At 44.5% G+C, this 15,677-nt stretch overlaps 1 protein-coding gene across 14 annotated transcripts in view; it reads right to left on the bottom strand.

Annotated features, from left to right (window-relative positions):
* Positions 1 to 15,677, bottom strand: part of PTPRT (protein tyrosine phosphatase receptor type T) — a 970,716-nt gene that overhangs the window by 73,672 nt on the left and 881,367 nt on the right. For 10 of the 14 annotated variants that reach the window (XM_073236577.1, XM_073236581.1, XM_073236583.1 and 7 more), the window contains one exon: positions 7,334 to 7,524. In XM_073236577.1, the coding sequence (XP_073092678.1) occupies positions 7,334 to 7,524 (191 nt within the window). The remainder of the gene's footprint in view (positions 1 to 7,333; positions 7,525 to 15,677) is intronic. The other 4 variants (XM_073236578.1, XM_073236588.1, XM_073236585.1 and 1 more) reach the window with 1 other exon arrangement.

The raw sequence follows: 15,677 nt of genomic DNA, 5'->3' as shown, positions 1-15,677 counted from the left end.
GTCCTGAGTGTGGTAAATACCCACATTTACTGAAGTCTGTGGCCAGCTAGTGGTTGATAAGGCTGCAATGGATAGCTGTACAGGTGGTGCACAGCACAAGAGGAGCATCTTGCACCTGGTAGAAACGACAGATTTCTGTGTATGTTATGAACATTTTCGGGAAGGTCACACAGTCAAGCACCTTGAGACAGATGTACTTCAGCTGTTTCATTTTAAGGTGCTGTATGAGTTAGGGATGACCCTGATGGAGGCCAAGCTTGCAACAAATACCTCCTTCTGTGCTGAAAAAGTACATGCCTTAGGGATTATAAATGTGGACAGTGAAGGCAGGAGCAGATGACTAATGACGTCTACTCAAAGTGGCATCAGGAGAGCAAATATTATTGCACACCATGTCACTAAATAGATGATAATTTATGAGATCTGCTGGAGAAGCTAAGTAGAAAATCAGGTGGCAGCAAGATGCAGGTATTTGTCTGACAGGAGCCTTGATCAAGGCAGAATAGTTGACTGTGTGCCTGTGCGTAGTCACAAAACCCCTTTTAAATGGCCCCATTAAAAGCTATAAGGTCTCTTTTAAATGACACACTTTGGTAGGGATCCAAATTCCTAGAGAATTTGGTAAAATGCAGAGGCCTGGGTCCTGTCCTGTGTCAATGAGCCTGTGTCTCAGTGTCCCACCAACTCTTCAGGTGGTTCTGCCACACATCACAATTTGAGAACCACTGCTTTAGGCAGGAAAGTAAATGGAAATAACAAATTCCTGGGAGGATATAATCTAAAAAGTAAAGGCAGCCACCCAGGGGACCTATAGGGACAGCCCACAGATGTGAGGGTCTTTCTGTGTTGGTGTGTTTCTCTAAGAAATACTGTCTTTTTTTTTTCTTGATAGAACTATTCTTAATCACAAAGCTTTTCATTAGCCTTTTACAATTCAACTAATATTTGGTATTTACAAACTATTTTCCAGATGCTTCAGAGAAGAGAAATGAGTAGGATCCTGCCCTACCTTCAAGAAACTTATAGTTTAATGGGGAAACTCACCCCAGGGTACCTCTGTTCCTCCGAGCTTTGAGCCTATGATCTGGGAGACCCTGCATTGATTCTAGGCTACAAACTTCTAGTCCCTCTGCACAACGTCTCTATCTTCATACATGAACTTCTGGGTGGCTGTCTTTGGGTCAATGACTCTCCTCTAACCTCGAAGTCAGCTGGAGTTAAGGGTCAGACTGTTGAAGGCTATGACTATTACCTTAACTCTGTTGAGGAAAACTGTGCAAGGGGTGTAAAATTACTATTTATCTTCCCCAACTCATTTCATTTTTATTTCTCTTTTCATAGGCAGGCTTCTTTGTTTTCCTTCAAAGAGCTGGCTTGCAACATTTCAATTCTTTCATATTTCCAAGCCCTGGAACATGTGGTTCCCTCTGTCAGACATGTTTTTCCTCTGCCCAACCTTCTTCTGCTTCTTTTCAGTTCACCTTCTGTGTTTCATCTTTTGTGAAGCTTCTGACTGATCTTAGCAATAATAACTGGCAGAAAGCATAAATCAATAACAAAACCCATGTACACCCTGGACTGCCTTTACCCTCATGTCTACAAAGCATTTTAACTGGAGTTCTGTCTATAATTACATGATGTCAGAAGACCATGAGCTTCCTTTAATGGAGGATCTTTATTTTCTTTATTTGGTTTTCTATCTCCAATGCTCCAAACCTGTGTAAGGTACCCATGAGGTGCTCAATAAGTGTTTCTTCCCAAATGAGGTAGAAGGATATACTAGCAGGCTTCAGAAGTCCATGCTATGTCATTAAACATTTACAGAAGATGAGATGGGGAACCAGAGATGGGAGGAGACAGAACCCAGCATGTCAGGAGCAGACAGAGAACCAGGTCTTAACTCTCAGTCAAGGGATTTTTTTTTATGGTACCACCTGGAAATTGCTCACTGGTTGGGGAGGGTTCCCATATTAAATGTAGAAACTATTTGCTGGGTTACAAATGGAATTATAAGTGGAACAATAAAAATAAGCTCAAAGGAAGACTGAGTTAATTATCTCTCCTACATGAGCTCTTTCCTGCTTGAAGAACTTTCAAGTTTGAAACTAATGGGTTATTTTGGCCACCCCCTGGGAATGGCCCATTTTCTCCTGATTTTAATTCACGGGGAGTGGAGTGAAATGAGCATGTGGAGCCAAAGGCTTCCTATTTTAGTCATCATGAGTTCCCATGGAGAACAACCATCGTTTTCCATTCATGAGTTGGCATCTGCCATTAATCCCCCCGTGCCCCAACCCAGAATCCTCCTCGTTTGCAAACTTGAGGAGCTGGCCCAGAATCTCTCAGGGGTCACTTGCAATGGGATGTTCTGTGACCTATGTCACCAACTGAGAAGAGACAAAGTTGTGGGAGAAGCAGGTCTTCTCTGCCTCTCTCAGGGAGCTGTGAGCAGGGAGGGGGGGCGCCTGGGTGACCTGCAGCATCCAGATCTGTGGTTACATCCTATCAGGAGTCTGCCCGCCCGCCGTTGCCCAGCGATGACTAAGCGAAAGAAGGTAGCACATGCCTCACCTCACAAAAGTCATGCTCATGGTGTGTCTGAAAGCTGGAAAATGAGCAAATGTTTGTTCTTCATGAGGCTGCATCATCTTCCTCACAGCTGTTCCCTGTTGCCATAAATAGTCCTAATGGGGCTCTAATAACCAGATACTTTCTGGTCACCCTACTGGGCTCATCATTCATCATGATGACAAACTGCCTGGATCAGACTGGGGCAAACATGCTTCCCTTTCTTCTCTCCATCACAAAGTCACCTCTTCCTGTCGTCCCTCCAGTTCCCCAGGCCCGCACCTCATCTGACCATGATGATGGCGGGGTGACAGACAGCCCCATCCTCCAACCAACATTTCTAAGCATCTGCTGCATGCTAAGGTTTTTGTTTTGTAACTGGGGAAGGTGGGAGAATTTGGGCTGGGAGAAGTAGGCTATGAGGAGAGAAGACTCTGCAGTCCAAGATCATGTGCAGAGGCCTGTTAGCTCTAAGGTGGCTGTGTCCCATAGATTTGAGGGCTCATCACATGCCTCCAGGGCGTCAGATATGCTGGGCAGCAGGTAGAGTAGGCGAGGTAATGGTTCTGGGAGCACAAGTGAGGCGTGATCTGGGGTCTCCGCAGGTCTCCTTCCACCAATGTCTCTCAACCATTATAGTCACCTGGGCAGCTTAGAAAATACAGGTCTCTAGATCCCAACCCTAGGGATTCTGACTTCATTGGTCTAAAGGATAGACTGGGCATTGGTGTTTTTAAAACTTCCCTAGGTAATTCTAGTATGTGGTCAAGACCAAAAATCTCTAGGACTCAGATTTGTATGGCAGATGCAGTTAATTTGCCTTAGGCTTCCTTGATTCTTAGGAGCCCAGGGCCCCTGGTTAATCATGGTTGCTAGGACCTGAGACATAACTATGGAGGTGGCAGCCCTGAGAGTGAGGTCCAGTGGGACTCTTGGTAGGAGGGACAGCCAGCTGGCCTGCACAGTTAGTTCTTAATGGGCGTAAGTGCTCTTTCGGTCACTTTGACAAACTGCTTGGCCCTCACTGCATAAAAATGGAAATGGAGGCCCAAAGAAGGGGGGTGACCTGCCCAAAGTCACCCAGATACTTAATGAAAAAGACAGGACTTGACTCCAGGTATATTTGACTCTCAATTCAGGACAGTTCATACATTGCTACAAGTCATTGAACTTAAAATATATATTGAGAGGCTCAAGTTTCCGAGCCAAGAGAATGAGCTGATTTTATGGCTCTGCATGAGAGAATGTGTGTGGGCTTGGCTGGGCTCTTGGCCAGTCTCCTAGTTTGAGCAATTCCATCTTTTCCTTGAATTACTGTCCCAGACACCTACCTGCCTCTGGTCTCCCTGCTCTGATCTATGTGAGCTAGTCACACCTAAAACGCTAATTCAATTTAAAACACGCTGCTCCCTTCAATGGCTCCCCATGGCTCCTGGAATAAAATTTCAACTCTTTAACCTGACAAATATCCTCTTGCCTCCTGCCCCATGCCCACTCCTACTGACAATTTCAGACCCACCTCTCTCCATGCTTTATGTGCCAAACATAGTTTATGCACCAAACTTCTTCTGCCTCTCCTAACTCAACCTGCTATGCACACCGTGTGTGTGCGACCCGCTATGCTCTACCTCCATGGCATAGCTTGTTCTAGTCCTTCTGCCCAGAATACCCTTCCTTCATTTCATTTGTCTTTTCTTGTTTCTCGAGCTTCGATTTAGTATTTATGTCTTTCAGAAAGCCATTGGCCATCCATTCTCAGGCTAGGCTTAATGCACCCCACCCTAACTCTAACCCTACCCTTCATCTTACAATACTGAGTATACCCTGATTGTGACATTTTTGCCAGGATATTGAAGTGATCAGTTTATATGCCTGTCTCTAGGAATAGGCTTTAAGTACTCTAAATCTCACCTCCACAGTTCCTAGAGCCTAGTACAATGCCTGGCCTATGGAGAGTACTCAAACATCTTAAAGTTAAAATTCCATGGGGCTCAGTCATGGAGCAGAGACAGACCCTGTAGTTCCCTGTCCAAATTCCTGACCCACAGATTTAATGAGCAAAATAATTTGGCTGTTGCTAAGATTTGGGGATAGTTTATAACACAGCAAACAGTATGTATCATTGTTTAACATACTACATTATTTACTAACATAGTACATTAAGTTATGTAAAATAACTTATTCTTAAGTCTATTATTTACTTCTTGTTTCTCCTGCTAGACCACAAGCTTCCTGAGGGCATGGATCTTTGCTCATTTTGTTCACTGTTGAATCTCAAATATCTAGAACAATCCTTAGGAATAGCAAATTCTTATTAAATATTTATTGAACAAATATGGAAGTGATGATATGACTGAGTTGAATTTTAGGAGGCTCAGCTTGCTATAGCTGAGAGGTCCCTTCTATGTCAACTTATCAAACCCACTCATTTGTAGGAAAAAAAATGAGCAGGAGTGACAGGCCACAAACAGAAACAGGACCTGTTGTTTAAGAGTAGGACTGGATGCTGGGGATTCTAATGTCTACCACAGGACGCAGTCTTCGAGCAGATCTGTTACTCTTAGGTGCAGCATATAGCTTTCAGACATCACAGGAGCCAGCTATAGTCTAGGAAAGGGAGCTAGTGTACTGTGTAAAGAAAAATCAACCTCAATCCTACTACACATGGATGGAGCTAGAGGGTATTATGCTCAGTGAAATAAGCCACGCGGAGAAAGACAAATACCAAACGATTTCACTCATATGTGGAGTATAAGAACAAAGAAAAACTGAAGGAGCAAAACAGCAGCAGAATCACAGAACCCAAGAATGGACTAACAGTTACCAAAGGGAAAGGGACTGGGGAGGATGGGTGGGAAGGGAGGGATAAGGGGAAAAAGGGGCATTACAGTTCGTACACATAATGTAGGGGGAAGGGCATGGGAAAGGCAGTATAGCACAGAGAAGACAAGTAGTGACTCTATAGCATCTTACTATGCTGATGGATAGTTACTGTAATGGGGTATGTGGTGGGGAATTGATAATGGGAGTAGTTTAGTAAGTACAATGTTGCTCATGTAATTGTATATTATGATACCAAAATTTTAAAAAATTAAAAAAAATAAGACATTGAATATGCCTTTCCAAACAATAGCCGTCTCCTGGCATTTGCTCACTGTCAGATCTAGTAGGGTACATAAGCAAGCACATGCACCCCACACTCCACGTTAAGGGGTAGAGACCATTTAACTATTCCCCTAGGAAATAAAGCCCAGGGGTGGGAGATAATGGGACATCTCCTTTAACTCTTATCCCAATATCCTTCCAAAATTTTTAGATACAGCATATGAAAAGTGCTATTTTTCTCAGACCGTATTTTAAATGAACTGTTAGTTCTCCTGACCTGGTCATTACTCACATCCATTGACATTAAACGTTTTTTTCTCGTGAACATGTCAAACATGCTCCTTGCCACCATGTTTTACACTCTCATAAAATTTTAGGACCAGAAGGCCCTTAGAAATCCCCTTATCCAAATGCTTCATTCAACTAGTAAAGAATTTTAAAACTCAGGTAGCAAATGATCTCAGTTTGTTGTCCTGGAATCTGGCTGCTTAGACTCCAGTTTAGCACAGTTTCATGACCTCACAGCTTCTGAAACGCTGCTTTGTAAGCTCTTTCTCAGAATACAGTCTGAGAGATAAACTTAGTCTTCATTATCAAGAATTCCAAATGTGTCGTCTGAGTCAATGTGTTTTCACTGCATACAGTGGAACTAAACCTGGCATATTTGGGGCACAAGCTGCATGGGAACAAGATCCACAAAAAAGTAGTAGATATAACTCAGAGCCTGGCACACAGTAGATGCTTAAAAGATATTCTGGGAAGGAAGGAGGAGAGGGAGAGAAGGACAGGAAAAGTGAAGAAAGAAATGCATGTTTTCAAAGCTGCTGCAGCTGAATTCTGACCTGGAGGACTGAAAAATGCCTCTTGGGGAAGGAGGCAGTCTTTAGTTCAGGAAAACGTCTTAATGACTTCTTCCTTCTATTTTATTTTACTCTTTGGAAGAGGCGAGGCCTAATGGGCAAGGTTTGAAAAAAAGGAGCAAGATGAAGAAAGCTCAATTGTTCTGCACAATAAAGTAAGGGGAGTATGGAGGTTCTTTTCGTTGCTGCTGGGAAAAAGAAAAAAAAGGGGAAGTTGGAGGACACTAAAAACAACTTTTGGGAGGGGGACTGGATAGAGAGCTGTCAGGAGACCAGACCTTTAGGGGGCCTTGTATCCAGGCTTCCTGTACTTCGCTGTATTCCCTCTGTTATTCCCCAAACCTCAGTAACAACCACTGCTCACAAATTGCATTAGAGATGCTTTGGGGAGGAAGGACAGACACGGCCAGTGCAGGCCTACAGAGAAGGTACAGACAGAGAGAGGACAACAGCCACCAGGTGAGACACTGACTGTGTGGTGGGGGTGGATTAAGAACGCAGCAGAAGCATGATAATGAGGCGAGAGGTGGCCAGGAGCACGCAGGCCTCCCAGAGATCCCTGGCAGGGGAGATGTGCTGGCTTTTCCACAACATGTGGGAAGGGTGCTTGAGCCCTTCTATCTTCCTATTGAAGGAAGGTGTGGCTCCAAACTGATGCAGTAGGTCTGGGTGGGTGCTGCGATGGTGCATTTCCAACAAGCTCCCAGGTGACACTGACACAGCTGGTCCAGGGACCACACTTTAAGTAGCAAGGCTTTAGCTCCCACAAAGCCTCTGCACCCATCAGGGGGATCTCTTACCTCATATTCTTCCTTGAACCCATAGCCCTGGCCTCTCTTCATCTGGGTGATGTGCTGCAGCAGGTCAGCCACCCGGATGGCGGGCTGGAACTGGTCCCGGGGATAGCTCATCTCCACGGGGTCGCAGGCCCGGTAGGGGTGGGTCTGGATCGTCAGCGTGGGCTGGGACAGCTCCCCGCGGCTGCCATCTGCTTCAAAGAGAAGGAAGCAGAACAGACCATCAGCCACAGAGTTTGGCCCTCTGTCCTCCGTGCCTCCCCAGCCGGAGGGGGGCAGTGGGAAGTAAGTCGGGACTCAACTGATCGGGGAGATGCAAGAAAGAACAGAGAAGCACTGCTTCCCGGGCACGGCTCTGGTGGCAGATGTGAAAAATAAAGTGACGAACAAGCCAGTGAACATAAACCTTGGTATGTTTCTATTTCAAGGGCGTGTATTGAGGGAGCAGAGACACAGTGCCAGGCTGCCTGTTATCCCCGGCCTATCTCCGTGCTCCCTCCAGGCTTGTCAGGCAGTGTTGGCCAATCTGGCCGACCCCAGAACCAGAGAGAACCCAGACAGGCTGGAGACTGGGGGCACCCCCTGTCCAGGAAGTAGGCTACCTGGGAAGCATCTCGGGTGCCTGCATAGCCCTGGGTCTCTTCAGGTCAGAGCCACACATCTGCTCCTGCCCCAGTTAGCTGTATCCCTGCGACCCGGTTTCCCCTACGGTTTGTTTCCTTTGGGCTCTCTGTGCTCTGGGAGAAATCGAAGCCAGTCTTGGGCCCCCAGCAGACAGTAGGGCCCTGATCCTCTCAGCGGCTCTCTCCAGCTCTGGCTCCACACAGTGATCACCTTCGGCCTGCTGTCTGACGCTGTGGATCCAGCAGTGTCCCTGGACCTGCCTCACAGGTAGGGAAGCCCAAACCTCTTCCTTCCGTCCTGCCAGCTTCTTCCAGGCCTGAGTCCTATGCTTCATCTCCATCATAAAGTCTCTTCTTGATATGAGAGCCATACTCCGTATCTGATAATAATATCTGTACCCACTGAATTGCTTAACTGCCTTCTCTGAGTCTGGCCACCTTATTAGCTTGGTTCTGGGAGTGGCAAGGATGGGCCAAGACATCGTAACCAGCCTGGAGGAAGGGCGGAGACAGGCAGGGATGCCAGCCAACCTGATGCCTGCTGAGGTTGACTGGAATTCCTCTGCTCCCCCTGGACCAGTAAAACCACTGTCTTGCCATACCAACTCCCCACCAAGCATACACTGTCGGTCTTTTAGGGCCAGTTCATCTTATCCAGAGCCATAAAGGCCTGGTCTCTCCAGCTTCCTCCCTAAGACCTGGGCAATCTATGCCCCAGGCCACCTTGATGGTGGTATGCATGAGATGGCAGCCACACCATCTGAGGTGTCTCACCCAGCTGTCTTCAGGCATTGCAAGGCACCAGTGCAGACCTGCCAGGCCTGTGCCACACTCACTCCCCATAAGGCTTTAGCAACCCGTCTTTTCAAAGTCCATGTTTCCTTCATCCTGTTTGTCTCTCGTGTCACCACCCCCCCTCAGGCACTGATTCTGTGTGTGGACGTGAGCTCTCCTCCTGTGTGACAGCATGAGCACAGCTGTTCTCAGTCAGGAAAGGATTGCCAACTGAAAGTGTGTAGGTTTCTGCACGAGGAAGAAGGGCTTAGGTGAGATGTTAGCGCAACTTCTTGACTGCACATAAGAACATCACTGCTTGCTTTTTCTCCTGGGTTTGAGGTGACAGGTAGCACATCCCACTGGCATTGCTTCAGTGTGGAGCTTGGCAAATATGGGCCTGCTTTCCTTCTGCATCACACCTTTGTGATGAGGAGTCAGGTTCACGGAGCACCCACTCTGTGCTGAGGACTCTGGTAGGCACTGGTGGAGCTCAGCGTATGGATTTCACCCTGAGGCTTGATGGTCTGGTGGGGATCAGACAAGAAGAACCATGTGAAGTACGAGAACAGAGGCAGGAGAAGCCGCATGCATTTAGGTAAGAGCAAGGAACTTGGGATGGAGTGAAGGCTGTGGGTGCCAGTGTGATGGAGGCAAAACCATACCAGATGGCATGAGGTAGGCAGAAGAAGGCTGTGAATGTGTAAGAATCTTCAAGCGAATGGGAAGCTGTTTAAGAAGAATCCCTCTCTTTAAAGACTCACGTTCTTTCTCATAGTTGTCCCAGGTGCCATGGATATGAGACATCCTTCCAGTGACCACTGCCCTGTGATGGTGTGGTGGGGTTGCAGATGGAGAAGAAAGGGGCGCCTGCATTTGCTTCTCTGGATGGTGCCCTTCATGAATCCCAGGAAGGGAAGAGCTGGAGTCAGTGTCCAGAGCTCTGTGTTTCCCACCTGTGCCATCAACACATACGGGGACAGAGACCCCGTCATCTGCAGAGACCCATGGTCTCCCAAAGGACCTGGGGCATGGGCTGCCTGGGAGGCCTGCTGTCTGGCATAGACGGGCTTCTTAAGAATGGGCACCTGGCAATTTCTGGGAGATGCCAAATGTTTCCCAAACCAGATAGCTAAGGACATGGCTATTTTCCCTAAACACATTGCTAGACAGACTGTAAACTTGGTGTCAACAAAACCAACACTACAATGGAAAATAAATGCATTTGAAATTTGACAACTTGTATTTCTGTAACATCTATAATAATGTCAATGCCAGTGCTAATGATGCTATGAAGACTTGGAACCAAGGGATTTTCAAGGTTTATTAATTCAGCTAGTCGGACTCCCTTTCCCAATGTATCTTACCTCACCTATTCCCTTATTAACCTCTGAAAATGCAGCAGCAACGGCTTTTATCACACCCCATTTCACCAGACGCACTATACTTAATTTTCCATCATTAGGTTTAATGAAAACCCAATTTCACAACTCACTTCTCTCAGGAACCTACAAGTAATGCTACGTTTTTATCAGCTCCAATTAAAAAGTGTTATGATGTTCCTATTCGAGAGGGAGCTTTAAAACTAATGTGCGATTCTGCTGCTAATTCAACAAGGGCGCCGGAATTCACATGTGGCTCATAAAATGTAACTCAAACCAGCTGGCCCAGGGAGAGAACAGTTTCCATTTTTCTCCTCACCAGACCCTTCATTGTCATGCCATTTCAACTTCTCATTTTATGGGTCTTGCATGTTTACTTATCACATAATAATATTTCAGATTTCTTTTGCAGTTTTTCTATAGCCCTTGCCTAAGCTTGTGAATCCCCTGTAACAACTCTCATCGCTGCCTGTGACAGGCTCATGGGGTGGGCAGCAGGGTGCGGACGATGTGGATGAGATCCCAGGTCACCGCTCTCCTCTGGTTTCCTCTAATCTGTCTGTCTACCACTTCCTTTTCCTTCCTTCTTTGGGAACCTGACTTTGACCTCCTTTCTCTTTTTTATTCCCCGGCTACTAGCCATTACAGAGCTCTCTCTAGTTTCAGCCACATATTCCCAATTATTTTTCTAGGAATCACCACTCCGACTGGTTAACAAATATTTACTGAGTACCTCTCTTGAACAAAGCACGGGGTTAGATACCATGTACATACGGGGGGGAGGCAGTGCAGGAAAGCGTGTTCAGAGGGAGATAAGCATGCCACAGCCCTTGCAGGAGAGCAGACAAGATAAGGTGTGTATTAACCAGTGCAACGAAGGTGGAAAGGGATAGACACTTAGGAGACAGGAGGAGGAGGTGCTGCCGAGTCAGGCACCATGGAAACATTTCCCAAGCTTGGAACCAAGGGCATACACAGCCCACCTCTGTGAGTCTTGCCATAACTATATATGACCTATATCAGCTCTGTCCAATAGAATTTTTCATGTTGATGGAAATGGCTTCTATCCATGCTGTGCAATATCGTCGCCACAAACAACATGTGGCTCCTGAGCATGTGAAGTGTGGCTAATGTAACTGAGGAACTGAAGTTTAAATTTTGTTTGATTTTAACTGATTTGAATTTATATATCCACATGTGGCTTATGGCTACTGTACTGGGCAGCACAAATCTACAGACAGAAAGAAGGAAAGAGAGCAGTCCGAAGTTATAGGAGGGCAAAGAGGTCCAGGGGAAATATAATGCAAGCCACATATGTAATGTAAAATTTTCTAGCAATTTTAAATAAGGTAAAAAAGGAACAGATGAGATTAATCTCACATAATACTTTTTACTTAACCCAGTGCATCAAAATAATATTTTAACATAATCAGTATGAAATTGTTAATGATATATTTAACCATCTTCATTCATACTAAGGCTTGGAAATCCAATGTGTATTTCACACTTACAGAGTATTTCAATTCAGACTAGCCATATTTCCAGGGCTCAACACCACTTATGTGATTAGTGGCTATTATGTTCAACAGTGGATGTGTACAGGGACTTATCCAGAGTCAGATCAAGTTCTAAAGAGGGCTAGTTGAGAGCTTGAGTGAACCCTGAGAAGACACTGCTTGTGTACGAGATGGATAGATATTTAGCTATGACAGAAGTCTTTGATATTTTCACTGTTCAACATGGTAGCCACTAGCCACCTGTAGCTATTGAGCACTTGAAATGTGGCTAGTGTGATGAAGAAACTGAATTTTTACAATAACTTGATGTCAATTAATTGAAATTTAAATAGCCACATGTGGCAGGTGGCTACTTTATTGAATGGTGCATTCTATACAATTGTCTTCAAAATGTTCTTTAAATCAACTTTCAACCATTTTTTTAACTTATCTTATTATGAATGATAGTGAAACAAAATCATGGTTGTGATATGCTAGTTTTGTTTTACTGCTCACTAAAATGTTTACATAACTATTGAAGAAACAGCCTGCCCACATCCCATAAGAGAAGCGAAATTCACACCCTGAGAAATGCTATGTGTCTGGGTCCCCAAATCGGACAGAATGAGGTTTGTATCCTTAATCAACCGGCTATGGGCCATGGGACCTTGGCTAAGTGACAACAATTTCTGAGCCTCAGTTTCTTCATCTATAATAAAGGAAAAATAAGTGGTGTGAGGATTCAAAGTGACAATGTATGCTAAGTGCCCTTATAATGCCTGGTCTCTCGTAAGATGTGAACAAACAGTAGCTGTTCTGATGGGCACGTGAGAATCCACAGACGGACGAGGGCATCTGGGGAGTCTTCACAAGACTTGTCTTTTCGTTCCTCTGTGACACACCCATAGCCATTTATTTTACTCCATTCCTGCTGCTGCTGCCCTAGTTCAGGTCCCCATGACAGGCTATTCCATCAGGCTCCTAATGGCTCCCTCTGCTTTGTCAGTTCTTTTTACACTGCTTTCATCAAGTCATTCTTCTTAGCAAAAGCCTTCATAGAATGAAGACAATATTTTCTTAACTAGCCAAATTCCTACCGGGTCTGGTACCAGCTTGCACTTGCTATTTTATCTACTGCGATTCCTCTTGAATCCAGGTGCCTTTTAGGGCAGGAGAACATGATGGTAGCCAGGGAAATATTTACGGAGAGAGGAGGGGCTGAGAGAGGAGAGAAGGTTTGAGGTGGGCAGGTGGCAGAGTCACCTGTTCAAAGCAGAGGTGTGACCCGAACACTGTGTCAGGAGAGACATCAGGGTCAAAATACAGAATCTGAAAAAAAACCTGGTTTCAAATATGAACTTCACAACTTTCTAGTTATAGGACTTCAGATAACGTTAGTAAGATGTTTACATATAAGTGGCGAAAGAGAAGGCGATGGTGATGGTGTGATTACCATCACCTAAGCAGGTTGTTGCAGTGGCTAAATGGGATTCCATTAGAAGAAGCCTCAAGGAGGCTTGAAGGCAATGCCTCATCCCCCTCCCTCACTACATATCAATATAGCCTCAAGGACATAATCTTGTAATACAGCACTGAAATCTGTCACCTAACCTAGTATCAGAATTGGACAGATCATCCATTAATTATATCAATATCACACTTCATAGGTGCACAAAGATGTAGACTTTAGACAGAATTTCTTTAAGTCTCTGAAATTGTATAAAACCATCTTCCAACTGATTCAAATAGGCAATATTCCTTCTATTGAATTGAGGAAATCATAATTTCTTGAGTGAAGCATCAGATGAAGAGTTGGCTTGTGTTTAGGAGTCACATTGTAACAAAAACTTGTTATATATGTCTGAATTCTGGACTTAAACCAGAATAGTGTGTAGATTTGTGAATGGTAAATTCAGACCCCCATCTCATATCCTCTCAGGGATGTGCTCACCTACTGGATGTAAGAGTAGATGCGATTCCCTTCTCGTTCTTAAGTCTGACCAGATGCATAGGGTTGGACTGTAAAACCAATAGTAAGTACCAGGCCACCCCACTGTGTCACATTTTACGGAGCTGAAATGGACATTATATAATTGACAATTGACAAGTAATACATACTTTTTTCACTTGAGATAACACTGACCTGAAGGACAGAAAAACGCTTATCTTTTCCTATTTATTTTCTTGGGCTCAAAGAATCAAAGACCCTAGCAATGAAACATGGGGGGTTGGGCATCTCCAAACCCTTTCTCCCTCTTAATCCCTTTCACTGGGGTCTCTGGTATGGCAAAGACAAAAAGGGTGAATAAGGAACTTTGTATCCCAGAAGGCAGATTTCATACTAGGAAAAAAATTCTGATGGGAAACACTCAGATGATTTCTGGATTCATTTACTCCTTCTGGTAAAGAAATCAATCCTCTCTGCAGAGAGAGCATGAATTCCTGCATCCATAGCACCCATGTCAGAAGAAGGACGGGGTTGGATGCTCTGCAGAATGAAGGGGGCTGTGAATATCCACTCCTCCTCCTGCTTAAGTCGCAAGAAAACAACCGTTTGCACAGTGAAGGCAACAATGTGCATCTGCCTGTTCTGTTCATGGAAAGCACCAGCCCTGGAGAGATCTTGCCTCTTTTTAAAAAATTAAGTCAGCTGTAACAAAACAACATGTCTTAAAATAGTCCATCATGTTAAATAAAAGGAAAACGACATTCTGGATGCTGAGAAAAATACAATTTTCAACAGAAAAACAAGGAGTCAGTGTTGACTGTTTACCCAACCTCCATCCCCTACCTTCTTCCTTTCTGGCTGAGTCCTTAAATTAGTTTGGGTGCTCACACATTCCCCATGTGACTTGGGAGGGTGACCCTATTCTTAGAGTAGGGACAAAGCCAGTCAGGTGTTCCTATCCCCTTTGCCAATTGTTCAATGAGGTAGGAGGAAAGTTACAGGAAAGGGTCTAGGAAGGATAGCCCAGTGGCCCTTCTCTCCCCTGGACATTACCATGGGTGAGTTTGAAGCCTGGAGCTGATAGAGCAATCTGGCATCCTCAAGCGGAGCCAGGCTGAGGGCGATGCCAACATGAAGTGGCAAAGTGAAGCAAGTGAAAGAATTTGGGCCCTTAATGACCTTCTTGGGCATCATTCAACCAACCCTGGAACTGCTGTAACGCTTGACTTCTGGTGCTGTGAGATAACACATTAACTTACTGCTTAAGCCAATTTGACTTTTTTTTTTCCTGTTACTGGTATCTTAACCTACACAATAGAAAACAGGAACACATTTTAGGTTGCATGAATTTTGTTGGACACAAAATTCAAGAAAGCAAGGAAGAATAAAGGAGGTAAAAGATTAAGTAATAAGACACTAGAGTTTTCAAAATATGGATCAAGTTAAGCAGCAGCTAGAAAAAAGTTCCCTGGGTGAGGTAAAGGAAGACTGTGAGGAAAGCAGAATACAATTGTGGGGATGAATGGACGCAGTCCTGTAATGTGAATAAGCAACAGAAACTTGGGGGAGAATTTATTTGAGAACCTTGCTGTGAAATGCAAGGGAATGAGAACAATAAGACTTCTCTTTTCTCTGTATCTATCATCTGCTCACGCATGTTCATGATGGCACCAAAAAGACATTTTCAGGAAAAAGAAAATAGACATGGAGAAGACAGTAATTGGTCTTTCAATTGGTTACTGAAGAAGAAAACAGAATGAAACAGAGGCAATAATAAAAGGTACCATGTAAAAACAGCTCTTTGGTAGAATAAAAACCTAAGTCTTCACATGCAAAGAGGTCTCTGTGTACAACCTATAGAACAAATCTCCTGATATAATTGTTGAAATATTATCAGTGTAGAAACACTCGGATAAACAGGCTGGAAAAAATGGTGTTCCATAGAGGAAAATAAATGATGCTAATCCTATTTCCTGTTGTCTGAATTAAACTTCAACAGCAATGGAACAAAATTTTTGAGGGAAACTGCTGTGGTCCCCAAATTATACACTGATATAAATCGTTTTTCACTGGTGAGTCTACAGAAAGATACTTTCTGATACACAAAGATTCAGAAGTTGTACT

This window comes from Manis javanica, chromosome 5 (assembly GCF_040802235.1).
Source record: "Manis javanica isolate MJ-LG chromosome 5, MJ_LKY, whole genome shotgun sequence".
Classification (NCBI taxonomy): Eukaryota; Metazoa; Chordata; class Mammalia; order Pholidota; family Manidae; genus Manis; species Manis javanica.
The sequence above is the reverse complement of the archived record's forward strand: the minus strand, read 5'-3'. Positions and strand labels throughout refer to the sequence as shown.